The sequence below is a fragment of the Adiantum capillus-veneris genome, chromosome 22, assembly GCF_014529385.1.
Source record: "Adiantum capillus-veneris isolate H3 chromosome 22, ASM1452938v2, whole genome shotgun sequence".
Lineage (NCBI taxonomy): Eukaryota > Viridiplantae > Streptophyta > Polypodiopsida > Polypodiales > Pteridaceae > Adiantum > Adiantum capillus-veneris.
Genome location: NC_140952.1, coordinates 102,148,715 through 102,168,337, shown reverse-complemented (window position 1 = coordinate 102,168,337; position 19,623 = coordinate 102,148,715). Strand labels below are relative to the sequence as shown.

The following is a 19,623-nucleotide window of genomic DNA, read 5'->3' as shown; positions in this document are numbered from 1 at the left end:
GCCACCAATAAGTCAACCTATGGGCGAACCAAAGAAAAAATTGTGTGCCATAGAACAAAAGTGGACAAATCATAAAACCCATGAGTGCTGTTATAGGCCAAAGCATGAAGGAATGTGTAATACATGCCATTGAGACCACAAGGGCAATCTATGTATACATATCCTATGAACATGACTCAAATGCAGAAGCCTACAATGGGATTGGAGAGACCTCATCCTATGTTGGGTCAATAGCCTTCATTGCTAGGTAATAGTGCCATTCCAACCAAAATTATGCAACCTAAAGGGCCAGTGGATGAGCAAGCCTTAGTATAGATAGCATACGAAGAGATTGGTTCAGATTTTCCATTGATGTGTAAGTACCACTTGTACCTATGGTGAAACTAATCTACTATGCACAGCCAGAGGCTTCTCTAGTGTAAATTATTGAAAATAAAGGGGAAAGACCACATATGGTCAAGAAACAACCATAGCCTAAGCAAAGACCAAGGGTTGGTGGTTATCATAATTGTGGAGAAAATGATCACAAAGAATAAATGTTCTAGTTGAAGAGGAGGTTCGTGAACCCAGGTTGGGTGAGTTTGGGGGCGATGCATGTGCGTGCAGGTGTTGCAGAGAGCCAGAAAGAGGTGGTGTCTGCTACTACTGGAGAGAGCTACATAAGTTTTTAGAAGTCCAAAAACTCAAGTGTTGAGGTTTTTGAGACTCTTTTATTAAAATGTTCCATTTGGCTACTTGGACGATGTGAAACCTTAAAAAGTAGTCCAAGTGACCCAAAAGCCTATAAATAAAGTATAATGATGTAGAAGCCCAAAATGGTGAGCTAAAAAAAACAAAAAATATGTCTGTGAAGCTCTTGAACAGAGCTACGGGCAGGAAAAGATCCGGAGGAGATCAATAGTGACCTTTGGGCGTTTACCCCCAACAATTGGTCGATTGTCCATCCTAAGTGCTCACCTAGAGAGGGATTTTATTGGATTCCTCCTAGGATAGGTAGGACATGACTTTTGAACTTCCGCCTTGAGGCTCGGATAACTATGTGATATTTGGGTTGCCCGATAGGACTTACATTTTTTTACCATATACATGTGGTAGTGATGTGTGTGAACACACTAGGATCGCCGGGGCATTTTTTCCCTCTTTAGGAGGTTTTTTCCCCCGTGCATTGTATATACGCCCATCACTCTAGGGCTATCTATCTTTCCATTGCACACCAAGTAATACACTCTCTATTGTGTGCCTTGAGCTTCCTTCGTCTTCTCCAAGCTGTGTGCATTTCTCTGCAACCCTAATTCCAACAATTGGTATCAGAGCAGGTCACGCCCTCTCGAGCTTAGTCGCCAGCTGCTCCAGCACACGCCTGCTCACTTTCTCTGATTTCAGTGAGCTTTGGCGAGCGATCGCAGGTCGACAAATTTTTTGGGAAGGCTCAAAGAGCTTGGTCTGCTCAGAATTTTGATTTGGGCTCATTTCGGCCTCCGTTTCCACTACAGGCAGTACTGCACAGGCTATTTCGTCATTTTGTGCAGAACTTCTGTCAGTGCCGTTTTCTACATAACAGGTGCCTTATAGTCTTCTACAGTTTGTGCTATAAAGCACAGGTTGTTCCCGCTCCATTTCTCCTATTTTCGGGCAGTTTTCACATCAGGTGCAACATTTACCATGGCTGACAACAACAACACAGATGTGTTCAAGATGTTTGCTGCTAAGGACAGGTTGGATGGGGACAACTACCCTATGTGGGCTTATATGATGCAACATGTTCTTGTGTCAAAGGGTGTCTGGAACATTGTGCAGGGCATTGATGTACGTCCTGTTTCTGAGGATGTAGGCGATGTTGAGGATGTTGCTGCAAGGATTGCAGCTGTTAGAGTTGTTTTGCCTACGGCAGAACAACCTCGTTGGGATGTTAAGGATGCGTAGGCTCATGCATTGATTGCGTTGTCTATGAAGTGAACCATTGTTCCTCACATCCGTTCATCAAAATCTGCAAAACAGGCTTGGGATATTTTAGCAGGTCTTTATGCAAGCCGCAATGAGGCTAAAATTGCTTTGCTGCGTAAAGAGCTGGAGTCGAAGATTATGCATGAGGAAGATGATATGGACACTTTCCTTGCTAGTGTCAAGGATATCAATGAGCAGCTTATTTCTGCAGGTGAATTCATTTCAGATAGTTTCCTTGTGCAGACTGTTCTTGATGCCTTACCAGATTCCTACCAGACTTTTGCTAGTACTTGGAGACTGATGACCCAAGGAAATCCTGAAGTTGTGAAGTTTGATGCATTATGCACATTGCTGTTGCAAGAGTCACTTTCCAAAAAAAACAAGACTAGACAGCGTGCAGTTGAACAGGCTTTTATTGCTTCTCAAAGAAAGGGTGGTAACAGCAATACAGCCACTTCTTATGGTTCTGCTGCGAGTGGCAAAACTTATGTTCCTAATGCTTCTGCTGGCAGCATTTCGTCTGGAAATTCTGGTGATAAGGGCAAAAAGAAGATGCGTTGCCATTATTGTAAAGCCAATGATCACTTGATCAAGTCGTGTCCTAAGTTGAAGACCAAAGAGGCTAAGAAGAAAGAGGGTGGTTCCACTGCAAATGCAGCCATTGTTGAGTCTTCTGTGAAAGGAGACTGTGTTGCTGATGTTGATGCAGAATGGGCTTTTAGCGCAGAGTGCACTTACAATCCTGCTATCCATGATGCATGCTTGTCAGTTGCTGCAGATTCACATGTGTGGTATTTCGACAGTGGTGCTACAAAGCACATTACCTCACATCGTGAATTGTTTACCTCTCTCGAGTCTGTCCCTCATGGGAATTCAGTCACTTGTGCCAACAACGCCTCTTATCCAATTCAGGGAGTTGGAAAGATTGTGTTCACTGCTGCTAATGGCAGTTCCTTCACACTTGTTGATGCACTTTATGTACCCGGGATCAAGAAGAATCTCTTGTCTATATCCACACTTGCTAGACTTGGACTTGTAGTCAAATTTGTGGATGACAGATGTACAGTTCATGATCTCAGTTTTAGTGATGAAATTGTTGCATCTGGCCTTTTGTGCCGTGGGCTGTATAAGCTCACTTTGTATGGCAAGTGTGAACAAAATTTTGCAAATGCTATTGCAGATTCAAGGGCTATTTCAGATGCAAAACTTTGGCATACACGTTTTGGTCATCTGAATTTTGCCAGTTTGCTGCGTTTGCAGAAATCTGACATGGTTGCTTCTTTGCTACCTCTTGAAGCACCTGTGAAACATGTTTGTGAAGGCTGTATTTTGGGTAAGATGCAGCGTTCTAAATTTCCAAAGGATGGTTCAGTTCGGGCCACATGCAGGTTGCAGCTTGTGCATAGTGATGTTTATGGGCCCATGCAAACTCCGTCCTTGGGCAATTACCTGTACTTCGTGACTTTCATTGATGATTACTCCAGGCATGCATGGGTATTTCCACTTAAAGCGAAGTCCGAAGTTTTTATGTGCTTCAAACAATTTCTGGCTATGGCTAAAAATGTCTCGAAATGTACTATGGGCACCCTCCGTTCCGATCGAGGGGGGGGGTATATGTCTCATGAATTTAATGCATTTCTAGCTAGTCGTGGGATAAAACACCAATGTACAGTGCCTTATACGCCTCAGCAAAATGGTGTTGCTGAGAGGAAAAACAGATCACTGACGGAAATGGCACGATGTATGTCAAAAGTCAAGCTTTACCGCATTCTTTTTGGCTTGAGGCCATCATGTGTGCCACTTATGTACTTAACAGGTGTCCTACGAAAGCTTTGCAGTCTATTACTCCATATGAAGCATGGCATGATAGAAAGCCTTCTATTGAGCACATGCGTGTTTTTGGCTGTTTGGCATATGCTTTGGTGCCACAAGTGCAACGCAGAAAATTGGATGATAAGGCTGTCAAATGTATTTTTGTTGGTTATAGTGTTGAAAGCAAAGGTTACAGGTTGTATCATCCGCAAACAAAACGTATTCTGTGAAGTCGCGGAGCGGAGCGTGGGTCGACTCTCTCTCTCACACACACACAGTGAGCTTACACAGTACAGTACGCAGAGAGATGTTAGAAGGGTTATCTCCCAAAATCCTTAGTATTCACAAAGAATATGTTAGTATATACAAAGAGTTAGAGGTAAGTGAGTTAGGCGGGCGGCCGGCCATATCCGCATAAGAGGCCACTTGGGCTTTAATCCCAACAACCTCCCACTTAAAGTCCAATGTGGCACTTTAAGTAACTGTAAATCTATGAACATAAATGTACAAAGATTTACATGGCTGCCATCTATCCAATGCCCAATAACTCACGACAATGCACAAAGCCCTCTCCTGGAAGTCCCTTTGTGAGTAGATCAGCAAGATTGTCCTTGGTGTGGATCTTCAGCAGTTGTATCTGCTTGTCTTCAAGTACTTCCCTAATGAAGTGATACTTCACATCAATATGCTTAGTCTTCGAATGGAACACTGGATTCTTTGCCAATTGTATAGCACTTTGACTATCACAATATAACTCTGGCATATCTGCATTGATTCCCAAGTCTGCAACCAATCTACCAAGCCAAATAGCTTCTTTGCATGCCTCATTTGCTGCAACATACTCAGCTTCTGTAGTAGACTGCGTAACACAATCTTGTAATCGAGATCGCCATGATATGGCACCTCCAGCCAATGTAAAGACATAGCCTGATGTAGATCTCCTCTTATCCAAGTCTCCTGCATAATCTGAGTCAGTGTATCCTCTGACACTCAAATCCTGACTACCATAGCATATGCGCATACTCTTTGTATGTTTTAAGTATCTCATGATACCTTTCACTGCCTCCCAATGTTTCTTGCCGGGATTTGACATATATCTGCTAACCACTCCCACTGCAAATGCAATATCCGGACGTGTAGCAATCATTGCATACATCAAACTACCCACTGCAGACGCATATGGAATCTTATCCATTTCAGCCTTTTCTTCCTCAGACACAGGACAATCTTGTTTGCTAAGTTTCACATATGGTGGCAATGGAACACTCAATGCCTTTCCCTTCTCCATATTGAAACGTTGCAAAACCTTGTCAATATACTCTGTTTGAGATAACCAAATCAACTTCTTTGATCTGTCTCTCTCAATGCGCATACCAAGTATATGACTTGCCTCACCCATGTCTTTCATGTCAAACGATTTTGCCATCTTTGACTTCAAAGCTGAAATTTCTTCCAAGTGTTTGCCGGCAATCAACATGTCATCCACATACAAAATAAGGATCAGCCAACTGCCATCCTTAGCCTTCTTTGTATATAGACAGTGATCGAAGTCACTACGTTTGTAGCCTTGAGAAAGCATAAACTGGTGGAACTTATGGTACCATGCCCTCGGTGATTGTTTTAAGCCATAAAGACTCTTTAACAACTGGCATACCAAATGTTCCATGCCTTTCTCAACAAACCCTTCTGGCTGCTGCATGTAAATTTCCACATCTAAATCACCATGCAAGAACGCTGTCTTGACATCCATTTGGTGCAACACCAAATCCAATATAGCAACCAATGCAAGAAAGCATCTCAATGTAGTCATCTTAACCACTGGAGAGAAGACTTCATCAAAGTCAACGCCTTGTTCTTGCTTAAAGCCCTTGGCAACAAGCCTTGCTTTGTACTTTGGCTGACTATCATGAGCGGTGATCTTATACCTGTAAACCCATTTACAAGGTAGAGCCTTTTTGCCCTGTGGTAATTTAACCAACTTCCATGTCTGGTTTTTATGCAGAGCTGTCATCTCTGACTGCATGGCCAACTGCCATTTTTTCGAGTCAACCACTTGTAATGCTTCCTTGTAACAAGATGGTTCTCCGCAATCTGTGAGCATGACATAATTTAGAGATGGCACATAACGATCAGGTGGTTTGGAGACACGCTCAGAACGTCTCACCACAGCTGATTCTGCCTCTCTAGCCACTATAGGCTGTTCTTGAGCCTGACCATGCTGTCTTGATGTGCTAGCACTAGGTCCATCTTCCCTGAAGACAACTCTTCTGATCTCCTCTGTCTTCTCTGGCTTAGCGTGAAACTTGGCTTCATTGAAATGCACATCATTGCTACGAATAAGCTTTCTGGACTCAGGATCCCAAAGCCGGTAACCCATCTCGCCCGATTCTCCGTAGCCAAGAAATATACACTTCTTGCTCTTTGGTTCTAACTTATTTCTGAACTCCTTAGGAATATGGCTATAAGCTTCACAACCAAAGACTCTGAGATGCTTATACGAAGGTGCCTTGCCTGTCCATAGCATCTCGGCCACTGCACTCTTATCCAGAACCCTACTAGGAGACCTGTTGATCAAATGGACTGCTGTAGTCACTGCTTCCGCCCAAAATCCATCAGGCAACTCAGCATTTGACAACATGCTTCTGACCTTCTCTTGTATGGTCCTATTCATACGTTCTGCAACCCCATTCTGTGAAGGATTATATGGTGCAGTAAGTTCCCGCTTAATCCCTTTTTCTTGACAAAAGTCTTGAAAAGCTTTGGAAACGTACTCTCCACCATTGTCAGTTCTCAAGCACTTCAGCTTCTGACCACTCTGATTCTCCACCAGCTGCAAGAATGTCTTAAAGACCTTGAGCACCTCATCCTTGTGCTTCAAGAAGTAAACCCATACTTTGCGAGAATAGTCATCTATGAATGTACAAAAGTACGCTGCTCCCCCTAGTGACAAACTAGGCATTGGTCCGCATAGGTCACTGTGTACAAGAGCTAACCGTTCGTCCCTACGATTCCTCTTTGATCTGTGCGGTTCCTGTGTTTGCTTACCATAAACACAATGCTCACAAAACTCGAAATCTTGAAATGAAAAGCCAGGCAAATAACCATAATGAGAAAGTATTTCCATTCCTCTTTTTGACATATGTCCCAACCTACGATGCCACAGTGACACACTTGGCTGCTCAATCACATTAATTACATGGTTTTTAACCTCTGAAACATGTAAAGTGTACAGAGTTCCTGACTTGCTGCCATGTGCTACAGTCATCGAACCTTTGGAGATCTTCCAAGCGATGTTCCCAAAAACTGTCACATAACCCGCATCATCCAACTTCCCTGTACTAATCAAGCTCTTTCGGATTGCTGGAACATGTCTGACATTCTTGAGCCATAAAGAAGAGCCATTCTGAAACTTCAACTGTACATCTCCCACTCCAAGTATGTCACAAACCTGCTCATTGCCAAGTCTGACATAATCTTTAGTAGCCACATATGATGTAAACCACTCTTTGTGCGGAGAAACATGTAAAGATGCCCCTGAGTCGATAATCCAATCACTCATAGCATGTCCATCCTCTGCAGTCAAGAAAACAGAATCAAGATTGCTTGTAAGGAAGATGTCACCAGCTGCTATACCAGAATCACTGTCTGAACCAGATCCTGTGACATTCACCTCTTCAATCTTCATTGAACTCTTCTTTTCATCTTGCTCAGAACTCTTTGTTTTGCCTTTTTCTTGTTTCCACTTCGTACAGTCTCGCTTCATGTGACCCTTCTTGCCACAATGATAGCATTCTATGTCATCCTTTGACTTCGAATCACGAGACTTACTTCGGTTTTGTGCCTTCTTACCCTTCTTCTCTTTAAACTGTTGTCTCCCTCGAACGACCAAAGCACTATTGCCTTTGCCTTTGTCAATGTTCTTCCTGTTCACTTCCTCTGTGAGCAAGCTGCCTTCTACATTGGCACTTGTAAGACCTTCTGGCGCGACAGAATTACTTAATGCTGTACGAAAAGTATCCCAACTGTCTGGCAAAGTGATTAAGAGAAACATAGCCTTCACTGAATCTGGAAAGACTATCTCTTGTGCTGTTAACTGGCTGAAAATTGAGTGAAATTCATTCAGATGATTTGACATGGCTGTCCCTTCCTTCATCTTCAAATCCACCAATTTCTTGAGCCAGTAAATCTGAGAAGCAGCACTTTGTTTCTCGTACATATCACATAGCTTTTGCCATACGCCATACGCTGTAGTCTCTTCTGCTACGTTGAAGTAAACATTTTCTGCCAGTGTCAGCATGATTGTGGAACAAGCTAACTCGTCAAGCTCTTCCCACTCATCTTCAGCCATACCTTCTGGTCTCTCCCCTTTGAGCTTCAGTGGCTTCACTTGTTTTTTCTGCACCAAAATCTGTCAAATCTGCTTCTTCCAGAATGGAAAGTTTGTGCCATCCAGCTTCTTTATGTTGTAAAGAGTCTCACTGTGAGAAGATGCCATATCTGCCAAACTGTTTACTCCTGAGAAAAATCCGGCAGAGTTTCCCCTGTAAACTGGCCTCTGTACACAGTAAACAAGCTGTAATCAACAAGCTGAACACCTCTCCTCAGGAACTGTCAGTATTTTTGAAAATTTTTGACAGAGTCTCCCCTGTAAACTGAGCTCTGGGAACCAAAAGATAGCTCAAGAAACAATCATAAATAGCTGACCAATGACAAATCTAAAAAATCCCTGTAATATGCTGTCCTGTAAGCATACACTGTCTCCTCTCTGGGCGATGACAGAACCTGTATCTGTCTCAAGACTGAACCCTGAACAATGCCTCAACGGCCTGACGCATAAGATGCAATCCAGTGTCTACACAAAGTCATACATCCTAAGGGATAAAAGTCGTCGAAGAGGATGCGTGTAGAGGGGAACTCCAGCAACCTAATCCACCTCACACTGGGTAACCCAGCCCCCAGTGCTTGGCTTCAAAAAACCTCACACACGACCCTCTCAGATGGCTCAGCAAACTGCCCAGAACTAGCATACATCCTATAATAGACCAATCACTGTCCTATGACCGCTGCGGCGGTCTGTCTGCTAGCGTGACTCACAACTAGCAGACCCACAATCACAGTACATCAATCTGCAATACATGCTAGTGGTGTCAAGCCGTCGTATGGCCACACCTCCCCTGGAACCTGGCAAGCACAAGAAGTAGCAATGCAGACTGCAATATATATATCTGATGATATATATGTGTACCTGGTCTATAGATGATGCTCTGAAGACGAATAAGTGATGTATGTCGATGTCGATATTGATGTCGACCACCTCCTGCTTGCCAATCTACACAAGACGGATTTCTTTGCGGCTGAAATCTATCTTCTGCTGTAGTGCTCAGAACGAAATTCTGAGGGCATAAACGGCTTCGAAAGGGGGGTAAAACCCGAGGTCGCCTGGTGGAAACGCTCCCGGAACGCCGAGTGTGAATTTTCGAACTCCGGATCCAGAATCTGCCAGAAAAGTGCACGCGCGCGCGATTGCGCAAATCCGCACTGAACCAAGGCTCTGATACCAATTGAAGTCGCGGAGCGGAGCGTGGGTCGACTCTCTCTCTCACACACACACAGTGAGCTTACACAGTACAGTACGCAGAGAGATGTTAGAAGGGTTATCTCCCAAAATCCTTAGTATTCACAAAGAATATGTTAGTATATACAAAGAGTTAGAGGTAAGTGAGTTAGGCGGGCGGCCGGCCATATCCGCATAAGAGGCCACTTGGGCTTTAATCCCAACATTCTGGTTTCTCGGGATGTAGTGTTTGTGGAAGATTTTGTTCAGCCCTTGTTGTCATGTACTAGAGACAATAATGTAAGCTCACAGGGCATTTATGACACTTTGTTGCCTCTTTTCAATGGTGGAAATACGAATGTAAGTTCCAATGAGGCAAATGTACAGCCTATGGGGGTTTCTAAAAATGTTTTAGATCAACCTATTACTGATGCAGATGTACATGATGTACTTGATGAGGAAAGGGCTGAAAATGAGCAAGCTAGAGGTATGCCAAAATGGCTGGTGCACACTTTGCGTGACAGTAAATTGGATGCACCTTTGTCTAGTCATACTCGTTCAGGCTCTCGCCATGCATCTTATGCATCAGATTGTTATGCTTTGGCTGTGTCTAGCTTACATGATGTTGAGGAGCCTCTGTCTTTTGATGAAGCACAGAATTCAGAAAATTGGATGGCTGCCATGCAATCAGAATATGATGCACTTATAGAAAATGACCCATGGACTTTATGTGATTTGCCTCCTGGCAAAAAAGCCATTGGTACGAAGTGGGTTTACAAGTTGAAACGCAAGCCGGATGGTGAGATCGATCACCATAAGGCTCGACTTGTTGCAAAGGTTTATGCACAGCAAAAAGGCATAGATTATGAAGAAACTTTTGCTCCCACTTGTCGTATGACTACTGTGCGTTTTCTATGTGCATTGGTAGCTCATTTTGGTTGGGATGTACATCAATCAGACATTGTTACTGCTTTCTTGAATGGTAACATATTTGAGAAAGTTTATGTAACACAGCCTTGCGGTTTTGTCATAAAAGGACAAGAGGACAAAGTGTGCAAATGTAACAAGGCTTTGTATGGGTTGAAGCAATATCCTCGTGCTTGGTATGAGAAAGATGACACTCATTTGGTCAAACAAGGCTTTCGTAACAGTCCAACAGAAAGCACATTGTATGTAAAGCGTGAGGGTGATGTACTTCTCATTGTGGTTCTTTATGTTGATGATTTGCTGATCACTGGACCAAATGAGAGACATATTGCTGAATTTAAGGCTGATTGGAATGCTACTTTCAAGATGAAAGATTTGGGGCTGTTGCATCATTACTTGGGTATAAAGTTTAAGCAGTGTGATGGTGGTATTGCCTTGTGTCAGAAAAGTTACATAGAGACATTGCTATGTAAGTTTGGACTTGAGGATTGCAAACCTATTGCCACTCCCATGGAAACAGGTTTGAAATTGAGTCTGCATGATGTTGGCGATCCTGTTGATGTCACTCTTTACCAAACTGCTGTTGGATGCCTCATTTATGTATGCAACAGGAGGCCAGATATTCAGTTTGTAGTCTCACAAGTTAGCAGATTTATGCATAGCCCAGGGTCTAAGCATTGGCAGGCTGTCAAGAGGATTTTCCGCTACCTTAGTGGCACTTTACATCTTGGCTTGTTTTATCCCAAGGGGGGATCATTGCCGCCAGACTTACATGCTTTTTCGAACTCAGATTGGGCTGGTTGTTTTGACACGCGAGTGTCCACAAGTGGTTTTTGTTTCATGCTTGGCAGCTCATGTATATCACGGTTGAGCAAGAAGCGACCTACTGTGGCCACTTCGAGTTGTGAGGCTGAGTACAGGGCAGTCTTCACAGCTACGGTTGAGTGTGTATGGCTCAGACGCCTTATGGCTGATTTGGGTGTTGGACAGGACACTGCCAACACTATCTACACTGACAGTCAGAGTGCATTGGCAGTTGCGAGAAACCCAGTTTTTCATGCTCGCACAAAGCACATTGAGATGCATTACCACTAAGTCAGGGAGAGGCTCTCAGCAGGAGAGATCAGCTTGGCTTATGTGCCAACACAGGACAACCTTGCAAATCTTTTCACAAAGGCATTGTCTCGTGAGAAGCTTGAAGCTTTCCGCAAAGCTTTGGGCTTACTCCCCTTTGTGGACTGATCCTGTCCTCAAGGCATGGCACTTCCCTTTACTCATGTGCCAGTTCTCGTTCACCGCATCACTCCAAGGGGGATTTGTTACCATATACATGTGGTAGTGATGTGGTAAACACATTAGGACCGCCGGGGCATTTTTTCCCTCTTTAGGAGGTTTTTTCCCCCGTGCATTGTATATACGCCCATCACTCTAGGGCTATCTATCTTTCCATTGCACACCAAGTAATACACTCTCTATTGTGTGCCTTGAGCTTCCTTCGTCTTCTCCAAGATGTGTGCGTTTCTCTGCAACCCTAATTCCAACACTTTTGACACTTCAACTGTCATAAAATCTAATATCTAACTAACCCAAACGATTCTCATATTGGAATGATCATTTAATGTGGGAAAATAAACAGAAACAAGAGTTAGAATATAGACCTGTGCTTTTAGATCTATCTCAGCACGAGACTAAAGGAAGAGAATGCAACGGGTCCAAAAGGAAGATGATCTATCAAAGAGCAATGACTAGATAATGGATCTTAAAAGACCTTAAGGTTCTTCTTCATTAAAGACCTCCAAAGGTTAAGTGTTAAAAAACCTTAGACCTAGGACCTTAAGCAAGTTGGGACTGACCTTGAGGTGGGAGCTTTGCCCAAGCTTGAGGTGCTTGTCGTGCTTGCGGACTAAGGTGCTTGAGGTGCTTGTCATGTTTGATTATTAAGGTGCTTGAGGTGCTTGTCATGCTTGAAGCCTAAGGTACTTGAGGTGCCAAATGTCAGAGAGAATCCCTACACAAGGGAGGCGAGCCCTAGAAGTAGGAGCAAGAGAGAGAATACTCACACACGCTTCAGGCAAGCCAAGACTTAAGAGGCAACAAGGACACATATCAAGCACCTACACATGTTGCCCTCATGTTGTGCCTAAAGCCTATTGGATGGCCTCTAAAGGGGTTTAATGACAATTTAGTTTATTTATTTATTTATTCTAGCTTTAGTCAAGCCTTCTCTCTCAAAGCGAAAAGGAGGACACTTGTCGAAATGCTACCCTTGTTGCTTGATATGATTAAAGCATATGATTGGCTAGGCTTGGTGAGGTCCAATCAATGACAAGCTGGAACTAGAAGAGAGGGGCAAGAAGGGGGTATGCTTGAGGGTATACTGACACACACTCACACTTTGTGTGTAGAGCAAGAACTCCGTCTCCTTCTCCAAGCTTGAGAAGTTGAGAGCCTACACCAACTCCTCTTGGCTATGGAATGCAAATCCAACCAAGAGCCGTGCTTCAAAGCAAAATCTTGTCAGCTTCATTGCTATGCTACTATGCTATGCTAAGCTATAAGAGTAATGACAAGTGAGGAAACTATTTGTTTTCTCGTATCCTACTTCCTCTTCCTCTTCCCTACCCTCGCTCCTTGCTAGCTCTCTCCACCTTCGAAGGTGTTTGAGATCTTGGAATTGAAGCCAGAGACAAGTTAATGCTTTGGTAAGATAGTTAAGGGCATAATCTTGGTGCATGAAGCTTACCATTTTCATTGCACCAACAAGGTCTCAAGGAACAAAAATCTTATATTGTACCAAGTCTCTTCATATAGGAGAATCTATAATACAAAAGCCTTTTGGAGGGGGGACCGGCTCCAAGTATATCCGGTCCTCAACTATTGTCAATTTCTATAATTCTCTCTCTTTTTTACAAGTATTGTTCATGCCAAGCTAATTAGGTATAATGTTCATTCTGCTACCTTTAATTGACTACTCTTCTTATGCTCTTTTAAGAATTCTCTTAAAAGGAAATGCACGCTATTGCTATTTCAATTCCCTACAATCAATGTCATAGCCATATTCCATTACATCAACAATAGAGCACACCTCTACGCCTGAGCATTTGCAAGAAAGTACTTCACTAGAGCTAAGTGTGTCTTTACTTAGCAAGGAGGAAATTGGAGGTAAATTACCTCGTTGGATTTTCTTGAGCTCATGGATAAGCTAGATCCAACAGCTTATCAAGAATTTCATGTGATGTGTGGTCAAGATGGACAGCTCGCACCTGGCGAGGCTGTAATCGATTTACAAGGATTTTTATCTCCTTCCAACTAAGCAGCAGCTGCTTTGAAAGTAAAGTTGAGCTTGATGTACCCTTCAATCACCAAATGTGCACCCTCCCATGTCGGATACTCTCTATTTCTTGGCTTTGAATCCTCTGAGCTTGTGCCCTTGTGATGGATGGCGTTCGAAGGGATTAGACATATCTCTCTTGCAATACAAGCCCATGCCTAGTCCCACTTGAAGAAACCCACAACTTGCCTAACAGTGCCCTTGCTTGTGTCAGATGTTGGGGATCCCCCATTCCCCATCAATTTTACAGAGCAAACTCGTTCCTATATGGCTGACATCATGTTTCTTCGGTGATATATTGATCACAAGAACTTCGAGAATCCACTTTGACGAACTTCAATGTGTAGCTACATAATATGGGAGAGCAACCAGTACATCCCTCAAACAGCCAGGTTACCTGCTGGGGTGGTAGTCCAAGCTTTGGTTCTGATCTTACCTTTACCGTTCAGTAAGTGTTTATAAAACCAGCCAAAGCATGGTTTGCATTCAACCCTAGGCCTATAGGACAGCCCAGGTTTTTAAATGCCCTTATTTTTAAGGCCAAACTCTTCCAACAGCAAGGACTCTTTCCTTTTCCATACAAAATTCTCCATGTACATTCACCAAAGCTTGCAACAAGCTAAATCTTTTTACCTTTCTCGTCTGCAAACATATGACGAGCAAACACTGAGCAACCACAAGGGTTTTATTGTACCCAACAGATGCTCATGAGCAATGGATCTGTCCATAGTGCAAACAATGGACAGGCGAAGGCAACTGTGCCCACTTGGTCTCCTGTAATGTCCGCTATATCAGTCGGACTACAAAATACAAATGGCGTACGTGGATAAAGTGCGTAGAGCACACAGCGGTTGCGGTAGCTAGGGGGTCGAGTCCAATAAGATGGGCCAGATGGCCACACCATATGTAGCCCAGCACCCCGCAGACTTGGGCAAAAGAGATTATGTGATCCACTACTCAATATCCCTCTTTATAGACATAGGAAAACATAGCCTCAACAAGAGAAATCCTTAAAGGGGAACCAGTCTGTATAGCCATACCAACTCGACCAAATCTTAGCAAAAGCTGGAATTGATGACTCCAGTAAAAGTGACAAAAAATGCACCCTTAACACTGAAATGACAGCTAAAGACACCATATACATAAATGATATCCAAAAATGATTCAACCACTTAGTTCTGCTTGATCAGCTGCACTAAACGAATAATCACCCATCATTTTGCGGTAGCCCTATTCGTAATTTACTGTTCATGTGCATAATAATCTAGTCGGGGTGAAAAAAGAAAAACAAATGGCTGTTCTTTGCATGATCAAAAGACCCAAATTCACAGCCATAAAAAATTGAAAGCAACAAATGCGAGCTCTTATACTCCACACACAGGAAAAGAGAAATCCTTTAAATAAAAAAGCCATTTGAGTTTCCAGATACTCGTATTAAAGAGTATGACAGTCTTCACTTATTACAATTGAAAAAGTCTTCTTCAAATGTCGATACCTGCTTCACTCATTACAATTGAAAAGGTCTTTTTCAAATGTCGATACCTGCTTCACTTATTACAATTGGAAAAGTCCTCTTCTTTGTCAGAGTCTGGAATAGCATACAAAAAGAAGAACAGGGCTGCATGTACAATATGAAAATTAAAATTACAGAAATAGTGTGTAACATAAGAGACCACTATAAACATGACCTAGTCAGCTGTAATTAGCATACAACCCTCTTTTGTAGACTGTGTCTTCATGGATACCATTGAATTGCATGTCATCAAAGAGGTCGCCTCACGTGTGGATTCTACATTTGTGATCAAAGTGGCACTATCTGGAGTATTTGCTCCCTCATTTGCTTCAATGGTCTCATTCATACCGAGTCCTCTTTCCTTTGCTTGCCCCGCATCAACCAACGGTACGGTCTCCTGCTGCCCCTCATGATGATAAGCTCCCTTTTGAGCTTCGCTTAACATTCTCAAGATGTCCTCTTTCTTGTGATACATCTTCTGTATCTTTGCCTCAATCTTCTCAAGCTTTTTCTTAAGCTTTTCTACGCTCATATCACCATCTTTCTTCTTATCCTTCTTCTCCTTATCCTTCTTCTTCTCCTTATGCTTCTCCTTACCATCCTCCATGTCAATGCCTCTAGGAACAGCACCACTTTCTTCCTTCTTTAACTCTTTGATGTCTTCTTCATCCTCCTCACCACCAGCCTCCTTTTTGTCTCTCTTTATCAACTTCTCATCTCTGTCTTCGCTCCTCTTCCCTCTATTTTCCTCATCATCTTCACGATTTCCTCTTCTGTCATTGTTCTTCTCCTTGAGATTCTTCTCCCCATCTTCTTTGTCAACACCTTTCTGTTCCTTCACTTCCTTGCTTTCATGTTTCTCATCATCGGACTTTTTCTTGTCCTTCTTCTTCTCCTTGTCTTTACCCTTCTTTCCCTTATCTTCCTCCTTGTCCTCATCATCGTTTACTTCCTTGCTTTCATGTTTCTCATCATCGGACTTTTCCTTATCCTTCTTCTTCTCCTTGTCTTTACCCTTCTTTCCCTTATCTTCCTCCTCGTCCTCGTCATCTTTTGCTTTCTTTTCTTTCTTCTTAACCTTTTCTTTCTTGCCCTCTATCTCCTCATCAACGCCCCCTTTCTTCGATTTGCCTTTGCTCTTCTTCTCCTCATCTTCATCATCTCCCTTTTGCTTCTTTTTTTTCTCCTTGTCTTTCTCCTTTTTACCTTCTTTTTCCTGACCTTGGTCGCTCTCTATCTTCGGTTCGTCTTTGGTGTTCTTCTCTTCTTCCTCCTTGCTTGCTTGTTTCTTTTTCTTCTTGTCTTTGCTTTCTTTTTCCTCATGTTCCTCATCCAAATCCAGCTCTCTCTCTTTAACGTCTTTCTGTTGCTTGTTCTTCTCCTTCCAATCTTTACACTTGGCTTCATCCTTCTCTTTCTTCTTCTCCTTTTTCTTCTTCTTTTTGTCGTTGTCTGCCTCCTCTCCTGCATCCTTATCCTTTTTCTTCTCTTTCTTCTCCTCCTCCTTATCCTTATCCTTGCTATCCTTCACTTTCTTTTCCTCTTCCGTTTTCTCTGTTTTCTTCTTTTCCTTGTCCTTTTTACCCTTCTCTTTCTTCTCTTTCAGTTCTGCCTCCTTCACGTCTGGAGTCTCTTTCTTCCTTTTCTTGTCTACCTTGCTCTCTTCCTTCTCCTCACTTCCTTGGCTCTCACCGGCTGCAGCACCTCCCTTCAAGGCAGCATCCAAGTACCCTCGGCCCAAAACCTCGACCTTTCCCACATCTTCTCCTTTTTTCTCATCTTGCTCTTGTCTCGCAACGCCTTCCACGTTGGGTAGCTGTTGCATTTCGGAGACATAAGGTGTATGATCTCCCTCTTCATGAACCTGCAACACCAGAACATAGTAAACTACAAATCCTATGTATGCCTAAACATTAAAAAAGAAGAAAAAGAGGGGTATGATCTCCCTCTTCATGAACCTGCAACACCAGAACATAGTAAACTACAAATCCTATGTATGCCTAAACATTAAAAAAGAAGAAAAGAGGGGAAAATCCCTCTTTCTCCTTACTCTGGTTGCTCTCTTTCTTCGCTTCATCAACTAACCTATACTAGCACCAAAAATTCCATACTACTACTGGCTCTACTCTTGAACAGTAGTTTAATTTGTTAGATGATTCCCTCAATGGAAAAGAAGACAATGCTATATTTATATCTTCTAATGGCTTCCAAAAACGTATATTCAGTACCTACATAGTGGTGCAAGGAAATATACATAGATGAATCCAAAATAAGCTTAGACTCACGCATACAGAAAAGTGCAAGGTGTAGACTCATGGTACAAGACAATATAACCATCAGCATCGTAGACTAGATACTACGAAACATCCCCACTAACGGTGTCAGTGCCCACTAGTGGCTGTAGAACTAGGTACAAATACAAGCTCCCACACACCCACACCACGTGGGCAAGAACACACACGAGCATACATCAATATAAAGATCTACGTACAAATATATGCTCCCACACACCCACACCACGCGCACACACACACACACACAAACATACATCAAACATAAAGATCTACATACTATCTAGGGATGCAGGGCGAACTCAGCCATAATGAATCCTAGCCCTAAAAGAATCATTAAATAGGAAAAATTAGCACAAAAATGAGGTAGTTGACAGGGCATACGCGACACAAATAATAGATAGAATGGAAAATCACCAAAATATCCCTTGTGTCATTTTTTAATGGATTGCTTCAAATTTTGCATGGTTTAGTCTTTTTGACAATAGGGATCTATCTTTTAGTGTCCTACATATCAAAATTCTCACCGATGAGCTCACAAATAGAGGCATTTGTGTCTACTAACAATAAGCTATTTCAGTTTGAGAGCCCATGATTAATTTTAAATCCTAGTTCTAGCATCTTTGGTTGACGCAGAAGTAATCAAAAGTGTTTGAAGATGTTTGTGAGAATAACATCACAAGGGTTATTTTGGGAATTTTGGGAAAATTTTAGGGCAATTAAGAACTCTTGGGAAAATATGAGGGGTATTTTCAAAATTTGAGGGGTATTTTGGAAATTTTCCCTTAGCATGGAAACTCCGAAGAAAAGAAAACGCTAAAGGAAAGGTCAAGAGAAAGAAGAAAAAAAATAAATGCATGCACGCTTAACCACCTCTTTCTATTAGAGATGCAAGTCTTTTGATTTTCCACTTTCCTGAGGCTTGACTCACCCTTTACTTAACCATTTGAGATGTTTTGAAAGGATTCTTATCTTTCAAGAAACTGTGGAGACCTAATGACTCACATCTAAATACAACGCCCAACAGTCAAGGCATGTGTGTGTGTGTGTGAGAGAGAGAGAGAGAGAGAGGAATGCAAAGAAAGAAAAACAGTCGCGTACTCTATATGTCTTTTGTAGGCAACTTGGACTCTCACATTTCATCTCTTTAACACTGTGATTTTCCATATCCAAGCCAATCAACCACATATAATTTCCTCCCTTCATACACATACAAGCTCATGACATAATCATAAGCACCTGCCTCAGATTGCATATATGAGGTATGCCCTTGCTCAAAAGTTCATACATGAGAGCATATACGTGTGTGTGTGTGTGTGTGCGTGCGTGCGCGCACACGTGCGTGCATGCCTGTGTGTGAGTGATTGCAGCCCACAAAAAGATTATTTGCAAATTGGTCTGACCTGTGGAATTTGTTCCTGCATTTTGGCTCCTTCCTCCCCACAAATCTGCAAGCTCCTGCGCTTCAGAAGAGCTGCAATGAAGCAAGCTCACTCGCTCTCTCTCTCTCTCTCTCTCTCTCTCCACACAAAGTCGCTCTGTCGCACACGCGGAGGCACGCTGTGTTGCGGACAACTTAAATGTGGCGGTGCTTGATCCATTGAATCGTCTATTTTGTACTGTTGTTGTATCGTGCCATTTGGCCTATTCCCTCATTGCCATTTCACACTCACGGTGACTCATTCGCCCAAAAATAACCGGGCACAGAAAATTTTTCAGAATTCAGGAGGTTGCCGCAGAGGCCCCTTCACACGCATGATCTATCTTCAACACATGGAAAGCACCATTTCCCTCTTGAATAACAAGTCTTGAGTTCAAGTTCAACTCTCCTCGTCGGATAGATCTTTAAGGTCTCTTGGAATAGTTTCCTACGACATTAAAATACTCTTCTTCTTCGTCCCATTTTTCTTAGCAACTCCCGCAACATCAAACTACCTAACGAGCCCTACTTTGATGCATTTGACATAGTGGTGCTAATATTCTTGCCACTTCACGGTTCCTAGCTGCAACGGTGAATTCTGAGTCTCATGGGCACCCTTTCACACACCACACTTCCTCCTAAACTTCTATCTAATCTAACTCTTATAATGGAGAGAGGTCCTCCACAAGATAGCAGCATAGTTCCATGTGGAGGCTTGAGAGAAAAGGCAAGGTTGAGGCCACAAAATTTGCCGCAATGTAAATGTAATTAAAAATGATGTCGTTTCAAAACCGCACTATGATGTAGTTTGTTGATATGATAGAACTTAGA

At 42.7% G+C, this 19,623-nt stretch overlaps 1 protein-coding gene across 1 annotated transcript; it reads right to left on the bottom strand.

Annotated features, from left to right (window-relative positions):
• Nucleotides 1–14,944: 14,944 nt before the first annotated feature.
• Nucleotides 14,945–18,973, bottom strand: LOC147429926 (uncharacterized). Its single transcript, XM_086496116.1, has 2 exons — nt 18,776–18,973; nt 14,945–16,945 (listed from the first exon to the last, which is right to left on the bottom strand). Exons 1-2 carry the CDS (start codon nt 18,794–18,796, stop codon nt 15,257–15,259), a joined length of 1,710 nt encoding a protein of 569 aa, XP_086352242.1. The 5' UTR covers nt 18,797–18,973; the 3' UTR covers nt 14,945–15,256.
• Nucleotides 18,974–19,623: the final 650 nt, after the last annotated feature.